The sequence below is a fragment of the Procambarus clarkii genome, chromosome 15 (assembly GCF_040958095.1).
Source record: "Procambarus clarkii isolate CNS0578487 chromosome 15, FALCON_Pclarkii_2.0, whole genome shotgun sequence".
Taxonomy (NCBI): domain Eukaryota; kingdom Metazoa; phylum Arthropoda; class Malacostraca; order Decapoda; family Cambaridae; genus Procambarus; species Procambarus clarkii.
In genome coordinates this window covers 4,690,500-4,705,704 of record NC_091164.1, presented here as the reverse complement: position 1 = coordinate 4,705,704, position 15,205 = coordinate 4,690,500, and the positions used below count along the sequence as shown (strand labels likewise).

Sequence of the window (15,205 nt, the reverse complement as noted above, 5' to 3'; positions counted from 1 at the left end):
GTAGTCACGCTCAGGTGTAGTCACGCTCAGGTGTAGTCACGCTCAGGTGTAGTCACGCTCAGGTGTAGTCACGCTCAGGTGTAGTCACGCTCAGGTGTAGTCACGCTCAGGTGTAGTCACGCTCAGGTGTAGTCACGCTCAGGTGTAGTCACGCTCAGGTGTAGTCACGCTCAGGTGTAGTCACGCTCAGATGTAGTCACGCTCAGGTGTAGTCACGCTCAGGTGTAGTCACGCTCAGGTGTAGTCACGCTCAGGTGTAGTCACGCTCAGGTATAGTCACGCTCAGGTGTAGTCACGCTCAGGTGTAGTCACGCTCAGGTGTAGTCACGCTCAGGTGTAGTCACGCTCAGGTGTAGTCACGCTCAGGTGTAGTCACGCTCAGGTGTAGTCACGCTCAGGTGTAGTCACGCTCAGGTGTAGTCACGCTCAGGTGTAGTCACGCTCAGGTGTAGTCACGCTCAGGTATAGTCACGCTCAGGTGTAGTCACGCTCAGATGTAGTCACGCTCAGGTGTAGTCACGCTCAGGTGTAGTCACGCTCAGGTATAGTCACGCTCAGGTATAGTCACGCTCAGGTGTAGTCACGCTCAGGTGTAGTCACGCTCAGATGTAGTCACGCTCAGGTGTAGTCACGCTCAGGTATAGTCACGCTCAGGTATAGTCACGCTCAGGTATAGTCACGCTCAGGTATAGTCACGCTCAGGTATAGTCACGCTCAGGTATAGTCACGCTCAGGTATAGTCACGCTCACAACTTTGTGCAATAAACGCCTTGTTTGTCTAGGGGAGTTATGCTTAACGAGGGCATCGTTAACTGCTGCTGATCCCTTTATATATATATATATATATATATATATATATATATATATATATATATATATATATATATATATATATATATATATATATATATATGTGTGTGTGTGTGTGTGTGTGTACTCACCTAGTTGTGTTTGCGGGGGTTGAGCTCTGGCTCTTTGGTCCCGCCTCTCAACCGTCAATCAACAGGTGTACAGATTCCTGAGCCTATCGGGCTGTGTGTGTGTGTGTGTGTGTGTGTGTGTGTGTGTGTGTGTGTGTGTGTGTGTGTAGATATATATTCTCAAACTGTATACAAGTTTTTAAGTTGTGTAGTGTCAGTTTCATCTTTACTTTTATCAACTGCAGTAGAAAGTGTAGTATATATATTTACTTTTTATTATTCTCTAATAATTCACCGATTCTCTCAGCAATTGTATTTTATGAGAGGTTTATATTTGTAAAAGCTTACCGTTTCTCCAGGCAAATACACTGTCAAGCCATCAACATGCATTTTTTAAGCTAAGCTTCGGAGAAATGCCTCAAACACACACACACACACAGCTTTGTCATGAGCAGTCAAGTAGCTTGCCTTAAATGCTGCCTCGATGACTCGTTGAAAACTTGTATATACTGATACCTGGTTGATACCTGGTTGATGGGGTTCTGGGAGTTCTTCTACTCCCCAAGCCCGGCCCGAGGCCAGGCTTGACTTGTGAGAGTTTGGTCCACCAGGCTGTTGCTTGGAGCGGCCCGCAGGCCCACATACCCACCACAGCCCGGTTGGTCCGGCACTCCTTGGAGGAATAAATCTAGTTTCCTCTTGAAAACTGACTGCTATTTCTAATGACTACTCCAACTCGTTAACTTTATCGCCTGGATTATTTGTCATTTGTAGATCTAAGACACTTGTGGGTCTGGTTAGCTATATGGTGTCGCCCGGATGTTGTAGTCTCTGGCAACAGCCAATTGTGGTTTTCAAAACATATTGGTTTTTATATTTCGAGAGAAAAGTACATACTTTTTTGTTCACTCTTCTTGTAGAACCCGACGCTCTTCATTGTTAGTTTCTTGGCTAGCATAACTATGTTCAAGGTGAACAACAGTTAACGCTGCTTCTCATAACAACTGCTTGACTGCCTAAGGGAACAGCCCAGTTCAGAGCCGCCATGTTCAATACGAGTCTGAAACTCATCCGGTTTACCTATCTTGAGATCTTGAGGTTATCTTGAGATGATTTCGGGGCTTTAGTGTCCCCGCGGCCCGGTCCTCGACCAGGCCTCCACCCCCAGGAAGCAGCCCGTGACAGCTGACTAACTCCCAGGTACCTATTTACTGCTAGGTAACAGGGGCATTCAAGGTGAAAGAAACTTTGCCCATTTGTTTCTGCCTCGTGCGGGAATCGAACCCGCGCCACAGAATTACGAGTCCTGCGCGCTATCCACCAAGCTACGAGGCCCCCTATAACCATAAACAACTTGTATCTACTGACATTTACAACCTTCGTGCATTACAAGTGCCTCCTTTTGAATACACGACAACAGACAAAAACAGTAATTTGTCATTACATGTGCAGTACTTTTAGCTTAAGCTGAGTTAATACGGTGCGGGTAAAGTAGCGAGTGGACATCGGAGGCCGGATAGTTTAGGTTAGTGGTTCACATGTTGTTATTCTTTTAGATTCAGCTACTTGGAACAAAAAGTTCCATGTAGCACAGGCTATGGTGAGCCCGTAATGTTTACATGTTTGACGCCCTTATTTTAGAGGACCTAGATCATATTGGCAATGGTGGCAGCGGTGGGATACACTGTTGAACTGATTTTGTTTTTTCTTATTAACACCAGTCTATAAGAACACGCCCTGAACACTTGTCTGTACGAACACTCAAAACACTTGTCTGTACGAACACGCACAAAACATAAATTGCTAGTTCGAACGCGCTGAAAATACTAGCCTGTATGAACACGCTCAAAACACTAGCGTGTACGAACACCCACGAAACATTCGCCTGTACGAACACACTCAAAACACTAGCCTGTACGAACACACTCAAAACACTAGCCTGTACGAACACGCTCAAAACACTAGCGTGTACGAACACCCACGAATCACCTGCCTGTACGAACTCCCTCAAAACACTAGCGTTTACGAACACTCACGAAACACTAGCCTGTACGAACACACTCAAAACACTAGCCTGTACGAACACACTCAAAACACTAGCCTGTACGAACACGCTCAAAACACTAGCGTGTACGAACACGCTCAAAACACTAGCGTGTACCAACACCCCCACGAAACATTTACCTGTACCAAGAAACACTCGCTTTAATTATACACAAACATACATAGGCCCCAGACACAGAAGTCGCTGTCAAAATGTGCACATGTACACATGTACACATGTCGGTGCCAAAAGAGGTCATCTCCCACAAACAACGGAGAGAGGGGAAAGGAGGAGGGGGAGAGGGAGAGAGGAAGAGGAGGGGGGGGCGGGAAATGGTAGCTGGACACAAAGAGCATTCCTGAAGTGTTAAGTAATTATAGGACTTGTGGCTACAGTAGACACATCACGTGTGTGTGTGTGTGTGTGTGTGTGTGTGTGTGTGTGTGTGTGTGTGTGTGTGTGTGTGTGTGTGTGTGTGTGTGTGTGTGTTTTAAACAGACATCAACACGTGATCCAGTGAAATTGCCCCGGACTATTAGTCACCATTATCACTAAAAGTGTTCCCGCCAGCGTGTGTATGTGAGTGTGTGTGTGTATGTTTGTGTGTGTGTGTGTGTGTGTATTACTGTCTGGGTGAGGTGGCGCGGGTGTATGTGTGTATGTGTCCAGGGGTGTGTGTCAGCCGTAACGTCATCTCCAGGTCCTCGTACACCCAGGTCTTGTTTAGTGTCCTCGTACACCCAGGTCCTGTTTAGTGTCCTCGTACACCCAGGTCCTGTTTAGTGTCCTCGTACACCCAGGTCCTATATAGTGTCCTCGTACACCCAGGTCCTGTTTAGTGTCCTCGTACACCCAGGTCCTGTTTAGTGTCCTCGTACACCCAGGTCTTGTTTAGTGTCCTCGTACACCCAGGTCTTGTTTAGTGTCCTCGTACAACCAGGTCCTGTTTAGTGTCCTCGTACAACCAGGTCCTATATAGTGTCCTCGTACACCCAGGTCCTGTTTAGTGTCCTCGTACACCCAGGTCCTGTTTAGTGTCCTCGTACACCCAGGTCTTGTTTAGTGTCCTCGTACACCCAGGTCTTGTTTAGTGTCCTCGTACACCCAGGTCCAGTTTAGTGTCCTCGTACACCCAGGTCCTGTTTAGTGTCGTCGTGCACCAAGGTCCTATATAGTGTCCTCGTACACCCAGGTCCTGTTTAGTGTCCTCGTACACCCAGGTCCTGTTTAGTGTCCTCGTACACCCAGGTCTTGTTTAGTGTCCTCGTACACCCAGGTCCTGTTTAGTGTCCTCGTACACCCAGGTCCTGTTTAGTGTCGTCGTGCACGAAACAATTTTTTTACTTACAATCTGACCTCTTTCCAAATTAATGGCGCCTTGAATGAATTAACCACAACAAATTTGATTAGTTATTCAGAATGAGTTGCAAATGACACAAACATTTCAGTCACTGATGTGTTTATTGTCGTATAGAGAGAAGGAATGAATATTGTGCCCGAAACGCTGTATTAGTGGCTTTAGACATTATATGTACTAAGTCTATCTATAAATCCAACATAATAATAATAATAATAATAATAATAATAATAATAATAATAATATATTTAGGAACAGTACATACATAGTAGCAGCGTTACAGTACAAACATTCTGTTAGCTTTAAAGATAAGAGGTAGTACATACAATACCTAAAGCCACTAGTACGCATAGCGTGTCGGGCAAACATTATGTTTTGTAACTCATCATCTTCTATGCATCGACTGTTACCTGAATAAACATTTTTGAATTTTGAATTTTGAATTTTGTTTCACTGGACGATGTGGCGGTCGACCTCGTACGTCACACCCCGCGTCACGCCAGCCTAGTGACGTCACCCGTCCATATATGGTCAAAGGTGCCAGCCGCGAATCAATGCCTCGCTTACCTGCCCGTGTTCTATCAGTGTTCGTCGTATATATCGCGCGTGAAAGGTAATATAGCCTCTACTGGCCTTAAGCGCGTTATAATACTCCTAAAAAGAAGAAGCGTGAACAATGCATTACGAACGAGAACACGGAACGTGTTCTCCTCAACGAGGTTTCGCCAGCAGGTTTGGGCGGGAGAAGTCCAAGAGAGTGGAACCAACTACTGTACTCAAGATATCATCTGGCGTTCAATGGCGTTCGGCTTTAGCAAACTCGCCATGAAGTTTGCCATTGATTAAACCACACTTGAGCACAACGAGAGCCGGGTTATCGTAGCCGCACTCGGCCCGAGAGATAGTATTGTCCGGTGACAAGAATGTGTGGTTATCGTACCCCGGGTGGGGGGGGAGGGGGGAGTGTTGCCACACGGGCGGCACCGAAAACACGGGTCGAGAGAGAGACGGCTGGCGGGCTTCCTATGTTTGTCTATTTATTGAAATTATTTCATAGGAATTATATTGTAGTGTCCTTTGAGTCTTTGGCTGCTCTTTCTTGGTGGTTCTTAGATCATTTTCTTTTTTTAAGTGGTTCCTTTGACCACTTTTTAAGTGGTTCCGTAGTTCGCTATAAGTGGTTCCTTAGACCACTTTCAAAGCGGTTCATTAGTTACATTTCTAAGTGGTTCATTAGCTCATTTTTTTAGCTGTTCCTTAGTTCACTTGGTATGTGGTTCCTTAGCCCTATTTCTAACCATTTCCTTAGTTCACTTTCCAAGTGGTTCCATAGTTCACTTTCTAAGTGGGTCCATAGTTCACTTTCCAAGTGGTTCCATAGTTCACTTTCCAAGTGGTTCCATAGTTCACTTACTAAGTGGGTCCATAGTTCACTTTCCAAGTGGTGCCATAGTTCACCTTCCAAGTGGTTCCCTAGTTCACTTTCCAAGTGGTTCCACAGTTCACTTTCCAAGCAGTTCGTCACTTCTCTTTCTAAGTGGTTGCTCTCTTCAAACCACTTCGAAGTGAACAAAAGTGGTGCGTCACGCTTAGAAAACGTAAGTATTACATTACAATCATTTTGTTTACTAATCCGTCGTATTTTGAACGGATTGGTCGATTCAATCAACAAAAGAGCGACAAACCTCCAGGATACATTAACTCCTCAATTGCACGACCTTGCAAGATTAGCTTAAGTCAACAAGTTCTTGTCTCAAGTTGCACAAGGAAGAGATTAGCTCTCAGATTAAGGATTAGATTTAGAACGCGCGGGGTTCCAATAGACAAATATGGCGGAACTGGTCCTAATCAGCTGTTATTTGTCGCAAATTGCGACACCTGGCCGATCTGCTCGAGGATCGGGCCGCGCGGGACGTTGAGCCCTGAAATCAGCGCTAAATGGCTATCGTCTCTGCAAAAGACGCGAAAATTAATATTGTAGAACCAAATTAGGTGTGAATGGGGTGGTTAGCGAGGCTACGTAGGAGAGGGGGGTGGGGGGGGGGTAACAAGCCATCAACGTAGGTGGTAGTTACGTAGTTACAGTCTCCTACATAGTACTCTTCCCCATCGCTATCCTCCCCCATGGCACCACCCCCCCCTTCCATCGCAAACAAATGGTTACTAGAATTCAACCCCAGCAAGTGTAGTGTAATACGGGGAAAGTGAGAGAGGCGGGGATCAGGAATATAAAACACCATACAAGGAAGGCATGCACGCTACAGGACTCGAAAAGGGGAAAAACTAAATATTTTCTAGTAGATAACATCCCACTATTAACACCAGACACACGCACACACGACTCCACCAGCGGCATGTGAGAAGCTGTTACAGGAATGATATTTAAAAACCTATATATGAAGTTATATATTTTTTAATAATTATATATATATATATATATATATATATATATATATATATATATATATATATATGTCGTACCTAGTAGCCAGAACTCACTTCTCAGCCTACTATGCAAGGCCTGATTTGCTTAATAAGCCAAGTTTTCATGAATTAATTGTTTTTCGACTACCTAACCTAACCTAACCTAACTTTTTCGGCTACCTAACCTAACCTAACCTATAAAGATAGGTTAGGTTAGGTTAGGTAGGGTTGGTTAGGTTCGGTCATATATCTATTTTAATTTTATCTTCAATGAAAAACAATTGACCTCATACATAATGAAATGGGTATCTTTATCATTTCATAAGAAAAAAAATAGAAAAAATATATTAATTCAGGAAAACTTGGCTTATTAGGCAAATCGGGCCTTGCATAGTAGGCCAAAAAGTGCGTTCTGGCTACTAGGTACGACATATATATATATATATATATATATATATATATATATATATATATATATATATATATATATATATATATATATATATATATTCCAACAGCCAATGTGAGGCTGATACTGAATTCGCAGCACCGGCCTGGAGTCCACACCTGCTCAAGCACAAAACTGAACTTTAAAACATACACAGGTTTGAAATGTACTAAAATTTGATTCAGACTTTGAATAGAATTTTTAGTGGCCGAATTAAGAGGACTAAGTTATGAGGCCAGATTAACGGATCTACACTGTACAACGTTAGAGGACAGCAGGGACATAATCACTACATACAACATACTCCGGGAAATAAACAAGGTGGACAAAGGCAGCCTCTTTAAAGTGAAACAAAATAGGATAAAAGGACATAGGTGAAGCCCGGAAAAAAAGCATATTAAACGGAAGTCAACTTCTGTTTGCTTCCGTTTATACAACACAAAATGTACTTAACTCGGCTAGTATAGGCCGAGTCAATCAACCTTCACCCGATTGATTGATTGATTGATGAAGATTAAGCCACCATAAGAGGTGGCACGGGCATGAATAGCCCGTAAGTGGTATAGATTTTTTGGAAGTGAATAAAAACTCGTAATTCTGTGGCGCGGGTTTGATTTCAGCAATAGGCAGAAACAAATGGGCAAAGTTTCTTTCACCCTGAATGCCCCTGTTATCTAGCAGTAAATAGGTACCTGGGAGTTAGTCAGCTGTCACGGGTGCAGGACTTTCCTGCACCCGTCCTATGTTAGACCACATCGCACTCCGACGCATAACTCCTCAAAGACCAAAAATTGATGTACTATAAAAGGTAGCAGCGGCTCGCGAAATTAACGTGATGTCCCGTTTTCTGTTCGCGGGTCCTCTGTCAGGTTATCTTGAGGTTATCTTGAGATGATTTCGGGGTTTTATAGTGTCCCCGCGGCCCGGTCCTCGACCAGGCCTCCACCCCCAGGAAGCAGCCCGTGACAGCTGACTAACACCCAGGTACCTATTTACTGCTAGGTAACAGGGGCATTGAGGGTGAAAGAAACTTTGCCCATTGTTTCTGCCTCGTACGGGAATCGAACCCGCGCCACCCCATCGAACCCAGGTTAGGTTCGGGTAATTCAGTAGACCTCCCTTCCCCCCCCCCCCCTTCACCCCTACAAGAGTAAAGGTAACATTATTAGGGCACGTTGACCCCGGCGGGCGACCCCATGATCCGCGCCCCACTACAGTTAGGTCAACCTGCAGCCTGACCTCTCTCACAACAACACCACCGCGCCAGCAGTGTGCCGGGGGCGGCCCCAGAGGAGGAGCACACGCGCGCGCACACACACACACGCGGGCACACACACACGCGCGCGCACACGCACACACACACACACACACACACACACACACACACACACACACACACACACACACACTCAGGAACCTGTACACCTGTTGATTGACGGTTGAGAGGCGGGACCAAAGAGCCAGAGCTCAACCCCCGCAAGCACAATTAGGTGAGTACACACACAAACATACACACACACATACATACACACACACACACTTTCCCTCTTTTTATCTATCTCAACATATAAAAAAATATAAATTAAATACAATTATAATGACAATAATTGTCTCCGTGTGGAGAGTCACCACCAGGGTGAGGAGCGCCCCGGGGAGCAGGCACAACCGTCTCAACACCTTCCCACATCCTGATCACCAACGAAGCCAACATGTGTCACACGGGAGACATCTCCCGTCACGCAGGGTGCAGTCGCACCTCCACAGATCTCCAGTATCAGCTCTTGATACTGGTAATGGCTCAAAAGGGCCACCACTTACGGGCTATTCATGCCCGTGCCACCTCTTGGGTGGCTTAGTCTTCATCAATCAATCAACATGTGTCACCAGATATAACACTTACCGGGAGGGAGCCGGTCGGCTGAGTGGATAGCACGCTGTACTTGTGATCCTGTGGTCCCGGGTTCAATCCCGGGCGCCGGCGAGAAACAATGGGCAGAGTTTCTTTCACCCTATGCCCCTGTTAGCTAGCAGTAAATAGGTACCTGGGTGTTAGTCAGCTGTCACGGGCTGCTTCCTGGGGGGTGGAGGCTTGGTCGAGGACCGGGCCGCGAGGACACTAAAAGCCCCGAAATCATCTCAAGGTAACCTCAAGATAAGAGCCCCTGTTACCTAGCAGTAAATAGGTACCTGGGTGTTAGTCAGCTGTCACGGGCTGCTTCCTGGGGGGTGGAGGCCTGGTCGAGGACCGGGCCGCGGGGACACTAAAAGCCCCAAAATCATCTCAAGATAACTTACATCCATCACGTTTTGAATCATTTCCATCAGGGGCCAGAAACCAAATGCCTCTCCCGCGCCAACTACCAATAAACGCCACACTAGGCATCTCCACACCCGTAACTCTGCTACATTAATGGAATTATTGTGTTCGTTTGTCACACTGAGAGAGTCATCGAACGACGGGAATTGTCCTGACTGAAAGTTGTATTTTACCTGTGTAACAACTCTCTATATACAACCCGTTCTCGCACTTTCTTACAGTCAATATTGACTTATTAAATACGTGCATATGTGACATATTAAACATACTAGTTTACTTAGTATGTTAAGATAAGCATCTTATTGCTTCGTAATTACAATTATTACTTAACCTATACCTATAATTGGTTAAGTAATAATTATAATTACGAAGCAATAAGATGCTTATCTTAACATACTAAGAAGGTTAGGTAAGGTCGATGTTTTCTATGAAGCTTTTCAAGGTAAACTAGTATGTTTAATATGTCACATATGCACGTATTTAATAAGTCAATATTAACTATACGAAAGTGCGAGAACGGGTTGCTATATAAGACCCTTTGTTAAGCAGGTGAGGATGCTCCAAGACACATCTATCACATCTCTTGTGCTTCAACTTTTTCTTCAGCCGTCTCTACTTCCTCCTCCTGTTCCTCCTGTTCCTCCTGTTCCAGCTGTTGTGTGAGGTGGAGGCTACCCGCAATATCCCTACAGGAAGCAGCATTCAGACGCACCAACTTTGCCTCCAGTTCCCCTGGAAACCACAAAGAAAGCATCGCAAGTTCCCCTGGAAACCACAAAGAAAGCATCGCAAGTCCCCCTGGAAACCACAAAGAAAGCATCGCAAGTCCCCCTGGAAACCACAAAGAAAGCATCGCAAGTTCCCCTGGAAACCACAAAGAAAGCATCGCAAGTCCCCCTGGAAACCACAAAGAAAGCATCGCAAGTCCCCCTGGAAACCACAAAGAAAGCATCGCAAGTCCCCCTGGAAACCACAAAGAAAGCATCGCAAGTCCCCCTGGAAACCACAAAGAAAGCATCGCAAGTTCCCCTGGAAACCACAAAGAAAGCATCGCAAGTTCCCCTGGAAACCACAAAGAAAGCATCGCAAGTTCCCCTGGAAATCACAAAGAAAGCATCGCAAGTTCCCCTGGAAACCACAAAGAAAGCATCGCAAGTCCCCCTGGAAACCACAAAGAAAGCATCGCAAGTCCCCCTGGAAACCACAAAGAAAGCATCGCAAGTCCCCCTGGAAACCACAAAGAAAGCATCGCAAGTCCCCCTGGAAACCACAAAGAAAGCATCGCAAGTCCCCCTGGAAACCACAAAGAAAGCATCGCAAGTCCCCTGGAAACCACAAAGAAAGCATCGCAAGTCCCCCTGGAAACCACAAAGAAAGCATCGCAAGTCCCCCTGGAAACCACAAAGAAAGCATCGCAAGTCCCCCTGGAAACCACAAAGAAAGCATCGCAAGTCCCCCTGGAAACCACAAAGAAAGCATCGCAAGTCCCCCTGGAAACCACAAAGAAAGCATCACAAGTTCCCCTGGAAACCACAAAGAAAACATCGCAAGTCCCCCTGGAAACCACAAAGAAAGCATCGCAAGTCCCCCTGGAAACCACAAAGAAAGCATCACAAGTTCCCCTGGAAACCACAAAGAAAGCATCGCAAGTCCCCCTGGAAACCACAAAGAAAGCATCGCAAGTCCCCCTGGAAACCACAAAGAAAGCATCGCAAGTCCCCCTGGAAACCACAAAGAAAGCATCGCAAGTCCCCCTGGAAACCACAAAGAAAGCATCACAAGTTCCCCTGGAAACCACAAAGAAAACATCGCAAGTCCCCCTGGAAACCACAAAGAAAGCATCGCAAGTCCCCCTGGAAACCACAAAGAAAGCATCACAAGTTCCCCTGGAAACCACAAAGAAAGCATCGCAAGTCCCCCTGGAAACCACAAAGAAAGCATCGCAAGTCCCCCTGGAAACCACAAAGAAAGCATCGCAAGTTATGCATCGCGGTGCTCAAACTCACGGAGTGTTTTTCTTAGGCGGGAGTCATGTGAGGCGCCCTCCGAGGTCACCCTTCCTCATGGAAGGGTGCTGTTGGACTCGAGCCGCGGGCTCCAGACCTACTCGAGCCTCTGCCGGGCGCAGGCAGGCACACACACACACACAGTACACACACACACCTGCAGGCGGGGTCCAAGAGTCAATGCTCGATCCTGCAGACACAAATAGGTGAGTACACACACACACACACACACACACACACACACACACACACACACACACACACACACACACACACACACACACACACACAGTACACACACACCTGCAGGCGGGGTCCAAGAGTCAATGCTCGATCCTGCAGACACAAATAGGTGAGTACACACACACACACACACACACACACACACACACACACACACACACACACACACACACACACACAAGGGGGTCTGGTAGCTGATTGGACAGCGCGCAGGACTCTTAATTCTATGGCCGGGTTCAGCATGACAAGTGATGGTGAAGAGAAGCCTAGGCACCCCTCCCCCCCCCCTCACTCTCAACGCTCCAGTCCTCCAACGTACAAGATAAAGGGTGCTATCAAATAGTAGCAGCGGCTCACAGATATCCACGTTTTCTCTGCATCGGTGCGTTGGGTTAGGTGGGTGGGTTGGGGTACGTACGACTTTTGGGTTAGGTTAGTACTTCAAATTTTGTACGTTGTGACAAGGTGAGAGAGGGAGCTGGTGTATGGTACCTCTGTGTCTCTATGGCTGCTATCCTTCTATCCCCTTGTGGGGTCTAACTGCTATCCATCTATCCCCTTGTGGGGTCTAACTGCTATCCTTCTATCCCCTTGTGGGGTCTAACTGCTATCCATCTATCCCCTTGTGGGGTCTAACTGCTATCCTTCTATCCCCTTGTGGGGTCTAACTGCTATCCATCTATCCCCTTGTGGGGTCTAACTGCTATCCATCTATCCCCTTGTGGGGTCTAACTGCTATCCTTCTATCCCCTTGTGGGGTCTAACTGCTATCCATCTATCCCCTTGTGGGGTCTAACTGCTATCCATCTATCCCCTTGTGGGGTCTAACTGCTATCCATCTATCCCCTTGTGGGGTCTAACTGCTATCCATCTATCCCCTTGTGTGGTCTATCTGCTATCCACTATCCCCTTGTGTGGTCTAACTGCTATCCTTCTATCCCCCTTGTGGGGTCTATCTGCTATCCATCTATGCCTTTGTGTGGTCTATCTGCTATCCTTCTATCCCCTTGTGTGGTCTAACTGCTATCCATCTATCCCCTTGTGGGGTCTAACTGCTATCCATCTATCCCCTTGTGTGGTCTGGTTGCTATCCTTCTATCCCCTTGTGTGCTCTGGCTGCTATCTTTCTATCCCCTTGTGTGGTCTATCTGCTATCCATCTATGCCTTTGTGTGGTCTATCTGCTATCCATCTATCCCCTTGTGTGGTCTGGTTGCTATCTTTCTATCCCCTTGTGTGGTCTATCTGCTATCCATCTATGCCTTTGTGTGGTCTATCTGCTATCCATCTATGCCTTTGTGTGGTCTATCTGCTATCCATCTATGCCTTTGTGTGGTCTATCTGCTATCCATCTATGCCTTTGTGTGGTCTATCTGCTATCCATCTATGCCTTTGTGTGGTTTATCTGCTATCCATCTATGCCTTTGTGTGGTCTATCTGCTATCCATCTATGCCTTTGTGTGGTCTATCTGCTATCCATCTATGCCTTTGTGTGGTCTATCTGCTATCCATCTATGCCTTTGTGTGGTCTATCTGCTATCCATCTATGCCTTTGTGTGGTCTATCTGCTATCCATCTATGCCTTTGTGTGGTCTATCTGCTATCCATCTATGCCTTTGTGTGGTCTATCTGCTATCCATCTATGCCTTTGTGTGGTCTATCTGCTATCCATCTATCCCCTTGTGTGGTCTATCTGCTATCCATCTATCCCCTTGTGTGGTCTATCTGCTATCCATCTATTCCCTTGAGTACTCTGAACACTGAACTTTAAATCTTATGTCACAAAAACTATTTTATTCAACAGCTTAAAAAGATTACAAACCAACAAACCAAACATTGAGTAGACACATTACAAACAAATCTCGCGGTCAAAGGTTAAGTCACCTTTTTTTCTTAGACAAACAAAATGCAACGGATCAATAAGGCTATTAATTATTCTCATACTCCCAGAGTGTTACGTTCCACCGCACGCGTCACATCTCTAATAATCAATCCCAGATACTTTTTATCTGTGTAGCGTGTGTGTAGCGTGTGTGTGTGGTGTGTGTAGCGTGTGTGTGAGTGTAGCGTGTGTGTGAGTGTAGCGTGTGTGTGAGTGTAGCATGTGTGTGTGTGCATGTCTCAAGCTGTGTCGTACATCTTGAGACATGCACACGCTGAGTCAAAGACTCACACTTACTCAGGTCGCATGATTCTGTGTGTGTAAGTCTCACACTTGAGACTTACACACACACGCTGAGTCAAAGAAATGTTTAGCGAGTGTTGACAGCGGGTCAGGCGCGTCTCCCTCTGGCTATATACAAAACATGTGTTTAATAATACAAGTGTGTGTTCTATCTCACTTCTCTCTCTCTTCCACGTTTATCTCTCTACTCTTCACATTATACACTATAAAATAACATCACATCAAGATCAATTTATGATTATAATCAATACTTAAAAATATGTCAGTCATTAACCATTGGTGAATTCTGCAGAGCCATTTATTCTTAAGTTCTTATGTCGAGCTTTTGCATTAGAAAGAACTTTTTTAGTGTCAGATGGAATTCACTAGAAAGTGATGTGGTGGAGGCTGACTCCATACACAGCTTCAAGTGTAGATATGATAGAGCCCAGTAGGCTCAGGAATCTGTACACCAGTTGATTGACAGTTGAGAGGCGGGACCAAAGAGCCAGAGCTCAACCTCCCCGCAAGCACAAATAGGTGAGTACACACTTCTCCAGAAATGGAAGACATGGCCAGAAAGTGCAAGGAAGCTAACTTCACACTAGACAATGGTTCGAAAGGAGATACGTAAAAGCAAATACGAAAAGCAAGATGGAAAGCGTTATATTACGAATAGAACAGAAGAACTCCACAGTACCTATACCGGACAGTGTTTCCCAACGGGGGGGGGGGGGGGGAGTAACGCTCCACAGGGGACCAATTTGGGATGCACTATGGCCGTGTTCTCCAATTTAAAAAGAACGCCATTTGGCCCCCAAAAATGACAGCCAGTTCTGAACATGGCGGACCCACGGGGCGTCATAGCCTCAAGGCCAAATAGAGAACATCAAAAATAATTAATTTCAATTAGCTTAAAAGGAACTTTCTAACGTTAGTTGACATTTTGTCTTATCTTTGGGATTGAGAACTCTTTATCCTTCGTCTCTGTACATCGATTTTCGTCTGCTCTCGCTTCCCCCCTCAAAAAAAAAAAAATAACACGGATACATTTGCTTGCGGTTGTAATCTTAGGGTTAGTTCATTTATTATGCATCCCATACCCATCTTGTGGGCGGTAGTGGAAAGGGTTACAGAGGCACATAATGGGCTCAGGGACTGAAGCTACTGCCGCCACAGCCCTCTCTCTCTCTCTCTCTCTCTCTCTCTCTCTCTCTCTCTCTCTCTCTCTCTCTCTCTCTCTCTCTCTCTCTCTCTCTCTTCTTCTCTAATCTCCTTCTCTC

General features: G+C 45.9%; 1 protein-coding gene across 1 annotated transcript in view; it reads left to right on the top strand.

The window, feature by feature from the left end:
• The first annotated feature begins 4,997 nt into the window (after window positions 1-4,997).
• The window catches only part of LOC138364853 (myb-like protein V), an 11,527-nt gene continuing 1,319 nt past the window's right edge, over window positions 4,998-15,205 (top strand). The window contains exons 1-3 of the mRNA XM_069324835.1: window positions 4,998-5,053; window positions 5,631-5,919; window positions 10,203-11,543. Coding sequence (XP_069180936.1) covers window positions 4,998-5,053; window positions 5,631-5,919; window positions 10,203-11,543 — 1,686 coding nt within the window. The remainder of the gene's footprint in view (window positions 5,054-5,630; window positions 5,920-10,202; window positions 11,544-15,205) is intronic.